Here is a 15,377-nt window from a genome sequence, read left to right as displayed (position 1 = left end):
GCCAGCCACTGGGCTATTCACTTACAGACATAATCTGACTGATGGAGAAGGGGACTAGGAATGATAAGAACAGGAGGCTAAGGTTCTATGCAGAACAGAGCCAGGACCCTTCCAGGAGCCCCACGCCCCGGTGCCCCACCCCCTCCCGGTGCACTCTTGGAGGCCCACCCCCTCCTGGTGCCTGGAGCCTTGCCCTAGCCCAGCCACCCTGACCCTTCCAAGGCACAGAAAAGCTCACTGTCCCAAGGGATTTCCTCAGGTCCTCAATGTGGAGATCAGGCTCAAAACGTGGGGAAGCATTACTCTCCTCTACCGCCAGCTCTTTCAACAAGTCCTGCTTCCTCTGAGCTTTGGCCTCCAGGTCACTGTGGTGGGAGACGAGGGGGGGCGGGGGGGGGGGAGGCAGGGTCACATGATGAAGCAGGCCAGGCAGCACACTGTCAGGGCTCCTGGGGGGAAGGGAAGAGAACCATCTCCATCCCTTCACTCCTGTCAAAGACCCTGGAGGCAGAGCTGGGGCGTGAACAGTAGAACCAGGGACCCCCGGCTACTCACAGCCCCGGCTCCCTACAAAACGCAGCCCCTCCACCTGGCTCCACCTCTGCCTGTTAACTGGGCCGTAAGTAGACAGGGCCCATGAGCAGCAGAGGTCAGAGGGCAGGCGAGAGGCAGTAGGGGTGGCTAAATGCAGGGGTACAGACCACCTGACATGCTTCTGCAGCCTCTGACTCTGGGTCTGCAGCAAATCCACCTGGGACTCCAGCTCCAACTTGCGGGCCTGGAGCTCCTCGAGAATTCTTCGGAGCTGCCGGTTTGACTCCAACAGGTGGCTGTGCTCCTTCTTTGCCTCCTCCAGGTGCTGATGGGCGGCTGCGGCTTCCTGGGGGCAGGAGGAAAGAGAGACACACCCAGAGACGTGGGGGGTGGGGGCGGGGAAGGCAGGGAGCGGGCAGCACCAGACACCAGGGAAGAGCAATAGGGAGAGGATGGAACCAGGCACACTGAAGGCCTGTGTCTGCCTTCGGCGTCAGTGTCCCCCACCAGCCCCACCCCCGGCGGCTCCTGAGCTGGTCCCACACACTGGGGCTATTGGTGCGATAGCAGCCAACATAGTCTGGAACCCAATTCCGTGGACAGATCAGGTGAACGAACAAAGGGGTGGGGGAAGGGGAGATAGAGGAGGGAGGACAGGAGAGGCCGGCAAACCTCGCTCTCCAGCGCAAACTGCCTCTGCACATCGAGGAGCTGCTGCTTCTCCTTCCGGGCGGCCTCCTCCTGCGGGCGAAGGAAAGGACCGGCCATCTGGCCATCTCCGGAGCCCAGGTCCTCTCCTGGGCAAGCTGACTCCAAGGTCCAGGGTCCCCGAGAGCCTGTCCTCCGCCCCCGCTCCCGCACCTGGACATCCAGCTGAGCCAATCTGGCCTTGACATCCTTGGTTCTGGTGTCAAGCTCCACCTCTAAATCTTGGAGTTTCCTTTCCTGCACAGAAGTGTAGGTGGAGAGAAAGACATGAGCGTAGCAAGAGCACAGGCATGCGCTGAGCAGCAGGAGGGGTTTGTGACCTACCACCCCATACCACCTGCTCCAAGCTGGGCTGGCTTCCCCCACTTGCCCCCATGACCTCCCAGCAGCGCCCCACCTCTCGTCTATTTCAGCGGGGGCGAGGAGAGGCGAAGGCGCCAACCCCGAGGCCCTGGGGCTGCTGACCTCCGCCTCTAGTCCTGGGGATGCTCCCTGGCCCAGAAAACAAAAGCGCAAGGATGCCCCAGCTTGCGCATGGCCAGCGAGAGACCCCCACCCCTGAAGCTGTCAGGCTCCGTCTGCTGCTGCTGCAGTGCCGGCCCCCAGCACTTTTCTACCCGGGGTGGAAGGGTCGGGCAGGGCGGGCCCCAAGCGACCGTCAGTCCGGGGCCCCCACCTGCTCCCGGAGCCACCGCTGCTGGTCCTCGAGCTGCCGGGCCTGCTCCTGCCTCACCGTCTCCAACTCCCGCTCGTGGGCCCTGCGCAGGCGCTCCAGCTCTCCCGTCAGGTGCCCCAGGAGTTCGGCCCGCTGCTTCCTCTCCTGCACGGACGGTGGGGCCGCCGGTGGGAAACCACAGCCGCCCCTCCCACCCCTAAAACCACAGCCCACCCTGCAGCCTTGGGTCAGTGCCATCAAGGACCCCAACAGGCCTCTAAGGCCGGCTCTTGGAGAAGAGCAGGAGAGCGCTGAGGATGGCGAGGTCCCGCCCCCAGAAAGCCTGCGCCCCGGCTCTCTGCTGCTGAAACAACGCTGGTCAGACGTGCTGAGAAATCCCTGGGTGCAAGCCGGCCTCTCCCAGCACCCCTGCACGTCCAGCCTTCCTTCCTTAAGGGAAGAGAGACCGTTACTAAATTCTCCCTCTTCCTCAGCAAGGGCAGAACTGGTTTGGGAAGGGAGTCAACTACATTTCACCACGACGGGCCGCTATTTTTGCCCTGGTGCAAAGAGTCTGGGATACCGGTCCCAGTTACTGGAGGAGTAGCCTAGAAACCCCGGGTAAAGGCCTGGCTCTGGGCTAAAGTCAGCCACCAGCCCTCCCCCTCGTCCACCCCCAACATGAGCAAGCCGGCATGGGTCCACTTAAGTCACTGAACGTTCCCACCGAAGGCTGAAGTTGGGCAGGTAATATCTAAATATTGGTTGGCTCTTGCCAGTCTATTTCCTGGTGTCCTGGGATTTCTATTAACCCTGGTGGCACGGTGTTGGGTGGTTAAAATTGAAGACTTTGGAGTCAGACCGTCTGGCTTGAATCCTAGCTCCTCTACTTAACTAGCCAGGGTGGGCTTGGGAGAGTTGCTTACACTCCCCAGGTCTCAGTTTCCTCTTTTTAAAATGGAGATAATGAGAGTATGAACCCCCTAAGGGTGTCGTGAGGACTAAATGATGTAATATACATAAAGAGCTTAGGACAGTGCCCGGCACGTTGTACAAGCTCAGTACACGTCGGCTGTTATCAATATGAGAGCAAAGTGCAGCCTCCTGATGATGGGGAGGAATCACTCCTCAACTAATGCTTTAGTAAAAACGCAAAACACGATCTCACCATTGCAGGGTGCCAGGAAAGAAAGCCTCCCACCACCCCTGACCACAGGTGGTCCCCTTCCCAGGCCCTCCGGCCAGCCGGGAAATGAGCCGTGTGTGTGTGTGTGTGTGTGTGTGTGTGTGTGTGTGTGTGCGCACGCGCGCGCGCGCGTGTGTGTGCACGTGTGTGTGTGTGTGACCCCGGGGTGTGTGTGTGTGTGTGTGTGTGCATGTGTGTGACCCCGGGGTGTGTGTGTATGTGTGTGTGTGACCCCGGGGTGTGTGTGTGTGTGTGTGTGAGACCCCAGGGTGCGTGTGTGCGTGAGTGACCCCAGGGTGTGTGTGTGTGTGTGTGTGTGTGTGTGAGACCCCGGGGTGTTTGTGTGTGTGTGTGTGTGACCCCGGGGTGTGTGTGTGTGTGTGTGTGTGTGTGAGACCCTGGGGTGCGTGTGTGTGTGAGTGACCCCGGGGTGTGTGTGTGTGTGTGACCCCGGGGTGTGTGTGTGTGTGTGCGTGTGTGTGTGTGTGTGTGTGACCCCGGGGTGTGTGTGTGTGTGTGAGACCCCGGGGTGTGTGTGTGTGTGTGTGACCCCGGGGTGTGTGTGTGTGCACGTGCACGTGTGTGTGTGTGACCCCGGGGTGTGTGTGTGAGACCCCGGTGTGTGTGTGTGTGACCCCGGGGGGTGTGCGCGCGTGTGTGTGCGCACGCGCATGTGTGCACACGTGCACGCACACGCGCGCACCAGGGAACATGGCGCAGTCACCTCGGCGGCGTACTGCTCCCGGGCCTCAGCCACCAGCTGCTGATGCTCCGCCTTCATCTTGTCCATCTTCCTCTCGTGTTCCCTCTCCACCTCCTGGCGCTTCTCTCTCAGGAGGCTACTGAGCTGCAGGGCAGGCGGCAGGGACGCGACATGCAGGACTGAGGCTGTTGCAGCACCCGGGGACCGAAGCACTTGGAGGGACTCGTACACACACGTGACACAACCTCCCCAACGTCCCCACATGCACACGTCAGGTGACATACACACGGCCACACCCAGCACGCCCTCGTCCTCACATATAGGGCACGGGGGTGGAGAAGCACTTGGCCTCCAGGGAACTAAGGCACAAAAACGGACCCTGAAGTCCCGACCCCAGCTGAGCTGTCCAAAGCAAAGCAGAGGACCCCTGGGCCAGGGTGGCTCGGCCGACCGCCAGAGTGTCCGCGACGGGTACACAGAGTCAAAGGGGCAGACCAGCACTCACCTCTTGCTCATACTCGAGAGCCTGGTACACTTTCTGATGAGCTCTCTGCTCCGCCCGCCCAAGGCTCTCCTGCAGCTGGGCCTCCTCTTTCTGTTGTGCTTCCTCCATCTTCTTCTGGAGGCTGGAGACCACCTGGGGAGGCACCCGCACAGGGGAGCGTGACCCGCACAGAGCACTGCAGAGTGGCCGCGGGGGGCTCGCTTCCCAGGGACCCAGCACCCATCCCCCCAGGGGCTGCAGGAGAGGGAGACTCCCTCCCTAGGGGACGGGGTGCAGGTGAAGGGGTCCCGCGGCTCACACCCCAGGATGCCCAGGGTCTGCCCCGCAGGCCGCCCCCCCTCACCTCCCTGTGCTTGGCCTCCAGCGAGGAAGAGAGCCGCTCCAGCTCCTCTCTGTGCTCCCTCTCCAGCGCTGCCACCGCCTGGGGCAGAACAGAGGGCCTGTGAGGACGCAGGGCAGGCTGGCCGGGCTCTGACCTGAGACGAGGGAGAGCCAGAAGACCACCCCCAGTGCCTCTCGAGCTAAGCAGTCAAGGGGAACCGCAGGCACGTCTTTGTTCCTCCGAAATAACTATCCCTCAAGTCTGCACCTTGCAAACGAACAGGGACGTGAAGGCCAGAGTGGAGGGGCCTTTCAGTAAGGCTCGGTCACGGCTTCCATTCCCCTGCCTCTAGGCCACCGGTACACAGGCAACGCTCCTGCCTGTGAATAAGGGCCAGGCAGGGAGGCCTGCACGTCTCAGCACCACCTCCCAGAGCGCGTGCAGTACAATGACGTCCCCACACCCCCATGCCTCGCTGCAGGCTCCCCGGGCCTGAGAGCTGAAACTTCACCCATCACCAAAAGAAAACAAAAGTTCCACGTGGCCTATCACCTACTTCAGCCTCTTACCTAGAGACAGACCCACCGGACCGGAGGGACAGGGAGTAAGGACAAAGGAGAAAAACTTCCTCTGAGCGGGCTAGCCTCTCACTCCGAGGCAGGGGAGGAAAGGAGAGAAACGCGAGGTCCTCACAGCTGCCCCTCAGGGACAAGGACAAGGACAGGGCCCCTTGGTCTCAAGAGCTCTGGTCTGGTTTAAGTTCTTTCAGTCATGAAATCTTGCCATATCCACAGGCCGGGTCCACACGGGCCCAGACAGCTGGCCCAACATCTCGTTGCCCATCCACGCAGACACCCGCTCTCCACCTGGCTCCCCACCCTGCGCCCGAAGGCTGGCGCTTCCTCTTCCTCAGTGCTCAGTCCCTCCCCAGGCAGCCCAGGATCACATCGGGGCGGGGAGGGGGGCCGCTCACATCTTTCCTCTCCCCTTCCAGCTGCTCCCTCAGCTGCTGCAAGGCCCTCTCCTTCTCCGTGTTCAGGGCGGCCTGCTCTCTCTTCTCCGAAGCCTCCATGTCTTCCCTGAGACGCTCCAGCGTCTGCCTGCTTCTCTCCTCCAAGCTGGCCCTCTCAGCCTTCTGTAGAGACTCCAGCTCTTCTCGCAGCCTCTGCAGGGAAGCCTCGTGCCTGGCCCTGGGCAGACAAGCGGGTGGGGATGGGCCTGGGCACTGGGGGAGGGGGGGTGGACCTCCAGGGGGCCGGGCAGCCCACAGCCCGCACTCACCTGATCTGGTCCTCATCCACTTCCACACTGCACTGCCCCTGGGCGCAGAGCCGGGACAGCCTCTGGCCTTCCTGCTCTCTCACCAGGCTCTCCTCTTCCTCGGTGGCTCTCTGCAGCTGCTCCTTCAGGGAACTGTAAGCAAAGGAAAGGCAAGTTTGTTGGCGGGACCACAAGGCCTTCCCTCTTTTAGGCATAACCCCTGGCTCTCGGCATCCAAAAGCCCATAGCCTGCCTGTGAAACTTCCTAAGTCTTTTTTTTTTTAATTTTTTTTTTTTTTAATTCATCATTTATTTTTGGCTGCCTTGGGTCTTTGTTGCTGAGCACAGGCTTTCTCTAGTTGCGGCGAGCAGGGGCTACTTTTCGTTGCGGTGCATGGGCTTCTTATTGCGGTGGCTTCTCTTGTCGCAGAGCATGGGCTCTAGACATGCAGGCTTCAGTAGTTGTGACACGTGGGCTCAGTAGTTGTGGTGCACGGGCTTAGTTGCTCCGCGGCATGTGGGATCTTCCCAGACCAGGGCTCGAACCCATGTCCCCTGCGCTGGCAGGCAGATTCCCAACCGCTGCGCCACCAGGGAAGTCTTTTTTTTTTTTTTTAATTTATTATTTATTTTTGGCTGTATTGGGTTTTTTCATTGCTGCACGTGGACTTCTCATTGGGGTGGCTTCTCTTGTTGCGGAGCACGGGCTTTAGGTGTGCGGGCTTCAGTAGTTGTGGCGCACGGGCTTAGTTGCTCCGCAGCATGTGGGGTCTTCCCGGACCAGGGCTCAAACCTGTGTCCCCTGCATTGGCAGGCGGATTCTTAACCACTGCACCACCAGGGAAGTCCAAAGCTTCCTAAGTCTTAAAGACGAGTCTAACCTCAGCCTCTGGGTCCTGCTGCCTCCCTCTAATACCTCCCCGGGTTAGAGGGGCTATGAACCACCTGTTCTTTGCCGCCGGAAGCAGATTATAGGCTCCTTGATCCCAGCACAGCATTTCTGCCAAAGGCTCCCCTCGGCCTCCAGGTTCACCTCGGTGGCGTTCACTCAAGGTGGGATCCAGTCTGACTTCAGCCCAGCTCTGGCCACGGCAGATGAGCCACCCCCTCTAAACCCCACTACACTCGTCCCTGCCTCTTGGCCTTTGTTCATGCTGGTTCCCCCGCCTAGAATCTCCTTTCCTACCTGACGAACCTGTGTTCCTTGTTCAACACCCAGCTCCCTCCTCTCAGAGAAGTCTTTCCAAGTTCATCAATTACCTTTCTGCTCCCAACACACTTTATATGATGACCTTTCTTATCCATGCCGCTCGGTGCCACGCATCACGCTGCACCATAATTAATTAATCTTTTGTACGTGTGTTTTCCTTACAAGTCTGGGAGCTTCTCCAGAGAAAGAGTCTTGTCTTAAAACCTGTTTTAGGGCTTCCCTAGTGGCGCAGTGGTTGAGAATCTGCCTGCCAATGCAGGGGACACGGGTTCGAGCCCTGGTCTGGGAAGATCCCACATGCCGCGGAGCAGCTAGGCCCGTGAGCCACAACTACTGAGCCTGCGCATCCGGAGCCTGTGCTCCGCAACAAGAGAGGCCGCCATAGTGAGAGGCCCGCGCACTGCGATGAAGAGTGGCCCCCACTCGCCGCAACTAGAGAAAGCCCTCGCACAGAAACGAAGACCCAACACAGCCATAAATAAATTAATTAATTAATTAAAAACTTAGGATTTCTTTAAAAAAAAAAACAAAAAACCTGTTTTATCCTAAGTGCCAAACACAGTAACAGATACGAAGTAGGTACTCAATGCATGTTTGTTGAATTTGAACAGTATCGCCCAGGCCTAAACCATAAGCAAGCTTTGATTATCTATGAGGGGTATCATACTCGCAGACTAATGATAGTAACCATCTCATCCCAAGCAGACAGCCCTCCTGCGGCCCCCACGTGACCAGGGGCTGTGTGCTGTGCATGATTCGGAAGACAATTTCTTTGAAAAGCTTCTGGAGTGAATTCCAAAGCCAGAAAAGATTTAGGTTCATTTCCTATTTTAAGCTATCAGCACCTCTGCTGCTCTCTTCCATGATGACAGAAAATTTGAGTGAAGTAAAAATCCTTCCTTCTAGATTCCTCAGAAATCCTTTCTCTTCATCCTGTGGCCAAATGTTACACGTAGCACCGCAGAATGGCAGAGCTGCAAGGGTCTTTAGAGGTTAAGTCCTGCATTTTACAACTCTCTCTCTTTATCTTACAACTAAACCCAATCTCCTCGTTTTGTAACTAAAGAAACTAAGAGTGAGCCTGTCTGCCTTCCTGCCTGCTTTCTCATTCGAGAAATATTTGCTACAAGGTCAGCTGGGGTTTCCAGAAATTTCTACCAAGTGGCAGCTTCCCAGCAGAGAGGAGGCCCCACCCCTCAGAAAGGCTCACACGTAAACAGAAACAGGGTTCACGTGATAAACTACTTTGAAGACAGCCAGGCAAGGCACTGCCCACAGAGAAACCACTTAGTCAAGACCGCTGACACTGTACTGATTTCGACTGAAAATATTTATAATCAAGAACCACCATTTATTGAGCAACTACTGTGTTTCAGGGCCTGAGTCGGATACTTTTGGCAGGCTGGTTTTCACCACGACTTAAGAAGTCTCTGGGAGGCCCCCTCTGCAGTTGGGGGGTTTGGGGAGGGACAAAAGGCACAGTCAGCCCAGCCGAGGGTGACCAGGAAGAGAGAGGAGCCTGGTAGGCGGGCAGGGAGACACCACGGGGATTTCCTCCCAGGCACTGTCTCTCAAGGTAAGCTGAGTCGCACCTGTTTGGGTGGGCCCCCGCCCCAAGTTTCAGTTGGCTGGAAGAGGAGGATGCTGTGGGAAGATCCGTTCTCTGGGATGCACTCTGGCTGGGGATCCAGGAGGGGTGACATAAGGATGGATGCAGGGTCAGTAGATCCTGTGTTGGGCTAATGAGAGCGACTGTCCCCAACCCTCTGGGTAGTTGGGTGTTGGTTTTGTTAGTTTCTCTAAATTAAGCATAAATACTTTTATAAGTCTTTGCTATGTATGATAGAAAAATAGCAAGTCTCTAGCACTTTTGGATGTTCTGTCCAAGAGGACAAGATTTAGCCTTTAGTTTAATTGCCAAGTAAGTGAAATATATTAACATCTTTTTGTAGCACCTTTCCCATCCTGGAACTGTGACAAAGATTGCTTATTACCCTCTCAATATCCATTCTCCCATTCTTCTTTACTAAGAGAACCCTGATCTTTTTCTATCAGGTACAGAGGACCAGCTAAAGGACTACATTTCCCAGTTACCCTTTGCAACCAGGGGTAGCCAGCCAGATATAAGTGGAAATTATTGGGTAAAGTTTCCAGGAAAACTCCTTTAAAGAATAAGCAGAAGTTATTGGGTAAAGTTTCCAGGAAAGTGCCTTCAAAGGGACTGAATGAGCTAGAAGGTGCCCCTATTCTTCCTGCCTGGAGCACAGACACGATGGCTGGAGATCCAGCAGCTATATTGGACTGTAAAGAGACCCTGAGAGCAAAACCCAGCACTAAAGATGGCAGAGAGATTAAAGGAGACCAGGGACCTGGCGACTCTGTGGAGCCATCATGCCAGCCCTGAACTGCCTTTTCCTATACAAAGAAAACTCCAGCATACATACACACAATCCACACACGCAGGCCCAGCCCAGGCTTACATGTCGCATTTGTCTAGGGCCTCGCAGACAGCTACTCAAAGAGTAGGAACCCACACAGAAACTTCTGGGTCCGAGAGCACCTCACACCATGTCACGTGGTCCCTCCCAATCTCACTGGGTTCCAACAGGGCCCTGGCTCCCAAGAGAGAGGACGATGCAGCTGTTCTCCGGAGACAAAGCGCCTGGCTTAATCCGGGCTCTGCTGCTCACGAGCCTCCATACCTGGGACAAGCTACGTAACCTTTCTGTGCCTCAGTTTCTTCGTCTCTATTATAGATGCTACAAAACAGAATTGATGACGACACCTCATAAGGGCCATTCCGAGGACCGAACAAATTAATAGATATAAAGCATGTGGATCAGTGTAATCTCTCAAAAAATGTTAGCTACCCTCATTATGATCACGCCTCCCAAGTCCTCCCCAAAAAGAGGAGAGGCACGAGCCCTGGCCAGGGAGCCCACCGCTCCACACGGGCCACTGAGGAGCAGTCCTGGAGGGGCCCCGGGCATCCCCGTGGCTGCCAGGGCGGGAGGAGGGTGGCCCTGCACAGCCGGGGCGGCTGGGCTGGGGGCGGGGCGGGACCTGAGCGCCTTCTCCTTCTGCCGGTGAAGCTGCAGGGTCTCCGCCTCCTCCTCCTGCCACAGCTTCTCCTGCAGCCGCTGCATCTTCTCTCGCTTGGACTCCAGGAGCCAGCTCTGCTCTTGCTCGAGTTCTTGGGCTACCGCCTCTTCCGTGGCCTTCAGTGCAGCCTCAGAGAGCTGCTCTGGGGGAGCCGCAGGCTCTGTAGATCGCCTGCCAAGGGTGGAAGCAGCATTTCACTAGGTTTACTATCCACCCACCTTTCGGCACTAGGATTTATACAGATACAGAACAGCACATACGGAACCCTAACAGAGGGCCCAGGGTCAGGAATCGTAAGTACAAATCAGGTACCGAAGGACGGGAGGCAAGGCTACCCTCTCGAAGACACAGGCAGCATTTGTTCTATAGGACAAGCCCCACGGGGGCTGTCAAAGGCCCCGAGGGCCTGGGGATGAGGGTGGCCGGTAGGAGGCTCTCAGGGGATCTGGTAGATTGTGGCCTGAGTGAACACCCAAGCTGTGTGGCTCAAGGGCTGGCGGCAGCAGGAAGAGAGCGAAGCTCCGGCCCTCATGGATTCCTCCCCAGAGTGGCTCATGGCCCTGTTTCCGACTCCCTACCAGGGCTCTCCCTGCTACTTGAGGCTCATGCCAGCAGTTTGGGAAGTCCCCAGAGGCTGCTCTCTGACTCTCAAGCTGAACAGAGGCCAGTGTGTATGAGCCAGCGGGAGAAGCAGCAGCATGTCTCCTCGCTGCTAGAACTCCTAGCCCTGAGACCTAGAATAGTCCATGGAGGCCCAGGAATGGGAAACCGTCCTGCCCACTCTGCCAAGGGAGCCGGGCAGGGGACCCTTCCCTAAGCCAAAGACAGTAGCAAGAGCACAACCAGAATGCCAGGCTCCATATCTCCCCGATGATGCCACAGCTTCATCCGCTTAGAGTGAATTCACTGGTTGGAAATGTGCAAAAGAAATTCTAACCTGGATGCATAAGGCGGCTGGTAAGATAAGGAACACTGGTATCGGTTAAAGAGATGTCTATAATGAAGGCTGTTATGTTGCTTGTATTCTGGTTCTTAAAGGAAATACCCAAAGAGAAACCCCAAGAACATTTTAAGCAACGAAAGCATAAGCGGGATAAAGTGTTTTGCCTCCCAGAGTGGCTTTCCTAAAGGCCAGGACATGCTGGCATTCCCAGGTCCCTAAATCTTACATCAGAAATCGGTCTGGCCACCCAACCACCATCTTCTCCCATGGTGCTCCAGCTGCGGCAGGCCTGGCACGGTGGCCCAGTGGACCCCAACAGCATATGGGCGTGGTCCAAATCAAGGACAAGAGGGGCCAGAGTCCAAGAGGGGAGCCAGTTCCCCGTCCACCGCTGGGGATGTAAACCCCCCTCCCTCACTCAGCTCCCACACTGCAGCAGACAGAAGGCAGCGGGCGGGATCAGATTAGAACAGCAGAAGTAAACAAGGGCTCTGGAATTCCATTTCAGCCCCTTGAGGCCAGAGAGAGAAGGAAGACACAAAAGGCTACTGATATCTCTGAAATATCATTAAGATCTTTCCTAAAATCATGACTCAGACCAGAAACAGTCTTGAGTTCTGCCTTCAGTTCTCTTCTGCTCCCAAGCCCATCTCCCCGCTTCCAATTCCCAGCTTCCTCTCAGTCCCCTGTCCCAGCCCGACTGACGCAGATGTAAGATGTGGCCGCCACCTCCTCTGAGAATCCCGCCCTCGGAAAGAGCCTCCCCCCGCAGCTCTCAGTCTCACCAACCCTCCAACTCATTTCCAACCGGAGCTGAAAACATCTTTTTTCCCTGAGATGGTACCTTTCAATGTCTCTCTCCCCTGTGGGCTATGTAGCTATGTGGAGCCCTGGGGACAGATGCTGCGGAGAGATGGGGCATCAGCCGGCGTGCCAGTGTGTGTCCAGGCTGCACGCACCACTGAGCCTGCCTGCACGCCTGGCACACAGGCAAATGGGGCTGCTTTTCAGTGGGCCTCTTCTCCGTGTCCCTGTTTTAAAGATCGAGTATCCCAAACTCCCAGCTTAGGTCCAAGGCGGTCAAACAGTGAGCCTGAAAGATCTGTGAGATAACTGGGCAGTTGGAGACGCCAGAGGAAGAGGCAGGTCCGATTTCTAGGCCACTCCTCAGGTATCAGCATCAGTGAGACCCAGTTTGCAACAGTTGGTGGCCAAGAGGAGGCTCAGGAAGAGCATCGTCCTTTCAGACCGGTCACCAAGTTACTCCGAGCCACATGAGGGAAAGCAAGGAGAGAAGGCGGGCAGGGAGGGAGGAGGATATGATACCCATGGCCCTGAAATGGCCAGGGTACCACTAAAACTCAGATCACTCTCAGGGATCCTGTCTCCGCTCACTTGCAACCCAGTTGTCTTAATTCATTTACCCTCTCTCTATACACACCTCATGGAAGACGCTGGGATGACAAACGGAAGGGTATCCTTGTTCCCTGACCCAGGCCTCTGGCCATAAAGCACGCACAGCGGCAGCTGCTTGCCAGCCCTGCCTGCACTCCCTGACCTGCCCTTTGCTCTTAACTCCTCCTGATTCAGCTTGACAATATCGATGCAGGCGACAGACTCTACTAATCATGCTTTTTATTTTCTGTATTTCATGATGTTCTGGCATCTGAAAAAGCTGGCTGGTCAAGGAGAGGGTGCCCCCCCCCAAGACCAGCCAATCCTTAGAGACAGCAAAGGGAGTATGTCTTTCACATGCAAACCAACCAATCCGTACACCCCCTACCATCTCCTGATCTATTTCCCACGCCCAAAATCACCCAGGGCCAGGCACCAGGTAACTAGAGACCAGGCCCAGAGCCCTCCAAAGTTATTCAAACTTTCCACCCCTCCACTCGCTCAGGGTACTTACCCTGCCTCGCCCATTGCTTCCCACGAAAACCCCAATAAAGGCTCTGGGTCACGCTCTTCCTTCTCGCCTCTTTGGCCTCCTGACCAACTCTGGTCCTTCCCCACGTGGCCCCACCTGGCGTGGCATGCCCTCTTCTCTCTAGAAATATAAGGAATAAATTCTTCTTTCAGTGGCATTGGCCTCTCTGTGTTGTCACTCAGTCACCTTCATAAATTAAAATCCCATGGATACAAATGAGGCACAGACACAGAACCACTCCCCCACGAATCCCAGAAAAATCAATCCATTCTTAACGTAGCTGTAAAGATTAATAACAAGGAAGTTATGGAGGCTGAGAAGACTCAGGAAAGGAACAGAAGACATTTCCTAAGGGCGCTGTGTAAACTGGAACTGTGGGGTCCGGGAGCGAGCCCCCCAGCAGGGCAGCCCCCCTGGGGTGGGAGGAGGAACACAAAGGAAGGGGACTCATCAGCCCAGGCAGCCAGGAGGAGCCTCACTGGCCAGCTTCTCTTCCAGAAGCCCTGGGAAAATGCCCTCTGACCTCTGCCCAGAGGGTCCTGTTTCTGAACCCCACTCACCTCCTGTCCTCATCAAAAGCACCCTGATCTGGCTGTCCACAGCCACCCAGGGGACCTGGGAAAGCTATGTCATTCCTCAGGGGCACAGCTGTCACTGTGGGATATACCACCACCTGAAAAATGGGCTACCCCTTCCCTACATCACTCCGGCAGCGCTACAGCGATGACATGAGATTGTGCCCTCACGTGCCCCGCCAGCTCTCGGTGACGCTTCCTGTGAGTAATCAGTGCATGAACCTGTCTCTGCTCAACAGTCAGCCCGAATCCTGAGGACGCTTACTCCTTTTGTACTGCTCAGTTCACAGACAGGAAAAACTGTATCACCCTGACACCTGTTTCTCTCCATGCAGAGAAAAGGCACGGTGGCTGCAGAGCAAGAGTCAGAAGTCGACGGCTCAGGTGACTAGAGGGCTCAGGTCCTAATTCTGCCACCGACTGGCGATGTGACCTTGGGCAAATCACTTCACCTCCCTGAACCTCAGTTTCCTTATCTCTAAAAGGGGTGAGAAAGGGGAGGAGAGCGGAAAGGTTTCTAAGTTTTAGAAGTGCTTGGTGCAACAGCACAAGTGAGCTTTGAACCCAGGCACAAAAGATCTATACTGTGTACTGGATAATTCCATTCATATGAAGTTAGAGAACTGGAAAAACGAATCTATGGGACAGAAGCTAGAATAGCGGTGACCTAGGGCAGGTGGACTGAGAGGAAAGGGGCCTGAGGAAACTTTCAGGAGGGATGGAAATGTTCTGCAAATGATCTGGGTGGTTGTGATACGGTGTATACGTATGTAAACACTCACTGACTTGGACATTTCAGATGTGTGTACTTTCATGTATATAAATACCTCAGTAATTTTTTCAAAGAAAAACAGTGCTTGGTAGAGGGGAAAACACGCTTTACCAGGTTTCTGCTAATGACCCAGGAGATACCCTCCCCCCTCCCCCTCGCTTCCAGCCTCGTACCCCAGGTGCTGACCAGGGGAGCCCCGGGGGCTGCACACAGAACCAAGGGTTCACTCACTCTCCCCCCACTCCACTCCTTGAGCCGGAACCAGAGCATCCCCTCCCCACCATCCAAGACCAGATGGGCACTGAAGCAATCCACACACAGTGGAGGACAGGGACAGACATGAAAACTGGCCCTTACACCTCTGGAGAGACTGGCAGGGTGGGGCTGACCGCCACCTTCTCCTCGGGCTCCTCGGCCTCGTCCTGCCCAGGGCCCGGCCCCTCGGCCTGGGAGCACTGCTCCTCGCCCCTCTCGTGGGCGGCAGGTGGGCTTGGGATCTCCTCCCTTGACAGCAACAAGGAAGCAACTGTGTTAAAGCCAGAGGAAGGTGAGAGGTGCCGGGTGTACCCCATTCGGGGTCAAAGGTCTGTGATGGGGACGAAGGAGGCAGCGGCCCTGGCAAGACCTGTGGTGTCCCTATCTCAGGTCTCAGATCCCAGCTCCCCTCCCTGCCTCTTCCCGAGCAGTTTACACTGAAGGACCAGAGATCCGCGCCCCAGGTGGGATGCAGAATGGTTACGGCACCGAGGAGAAGCTCTGCACACGGCAGGGGATCCGTGGATACTGCTGACTAAACACGACTGCTGCCCAGCCTCCCCCAGTGACTCATTCCAACCAGATGAGCTCTAAGACCAGCGTCTTCCTCTTGCCAGGGGAACAAACTAGCAAATCTACACCGGCTCTGGAGCAGGCTAGGGAGTGAAGGTCCTCTCAGCTGGCCTCAGGGAAGCCCGGGGCCCTGCACCCAGCAGGGCT

General features: G+C 56.2%; 1 protein-coding gene across 19 annotated transcripts in view; it reads right to left on the bottom strand.

Moving 5' to 3' along the window:
* The window catches only part of CEP164 (centrosomal protein 164), a 73,096-nt gene that overhangs the window by 6,839 nt on the left and 50,880 nt on the right, over nucleotides 1-15,377 (bottom strand). For 12 of the 19 annotated variants that reach the window (XM_082342591.1, XM_082342589.1, XM_082342600.1 and 9 more), the window contains 14 exons: nucleotides 14,760-14,906; nucleotides 13,038-13,175; nucleotides 10,147-10,356; nucleotides 8,676-8,762; nucleotides 5,895-6,026; nucleotides 5,587-5,803; nucleotides 4,635-4,712; nucleotides 4,292-4,423; nucleotides 3,808-3,930; nucleotides 1,919-2,062; nucleotides 1,396-1,479; nucleotides 1,207-1,275; nucleotides 702-880; nucleotides 239-365 (listed from right to left, as the gene is read on the bottom strand). In XM_082342591.1, the coding sequence (XP_082198717.1) occupies nucleotides 239-365; nucleotides 702-880; nucleotides 1,207-1,275; nucleotides 1,396-1,479; nucleotides 1,919-2,062; nucleotides 3,808-3,930; nucleotides 4,292-4,423; nucleotides 4,635-4,712; nucleotides 5,587-5,803; nucleotides 5,895-6,026; nucleotides 8,676-8,762; nucleotides 10,147-10,356; nucleotides 13,038-13,175; nucleotides 14,760-14,906 (1,867 nt within the window). The remainder of the gene's footprint in view (nucleotides 1-238; nucleotides 366-701; nucleotides 881-1,206; nucleotides 1,276-1,395; nucleotides 1,480-1,918; nucleotides 2,063-3,807; nucleotides 3,931-4,291; nucleotides 4,424-4,634; nucleotides 4,713-5,586; nucleotides 5,804-5,894; nucleotides 6,027-8,675; nucleotides 8,763-10,146; nucleotides 10,357-13,037; nucleotides 13,176-14,759; nucleotides 14,907-15,377) is intronic. The other 7 variants (XM_082342598.1, XM_082342603.1, XM_082342594.1 and 4 more) reach the window with 5 other exon arrangements.

The sequence above is a fragment of the Balaenoptera borealis genome (assembly GCF_965194805.1).
Source record: "Balaenoptera borealis genome assembly, chromosome: 11".
Classification (NCBI taxonomy): domain Eukaryota; kingdom Metazoa; phylum Chordata; class Mammalia; order Artiodactyla; family Balaenopteridae; genus Balaenoptera; species Balaenoptera borealis.
The sequence above is the reverse complement of the archived record's forward strand: the minus strand, read 5'-3'. Positions and strand labels throughout refer to the sequence as shown.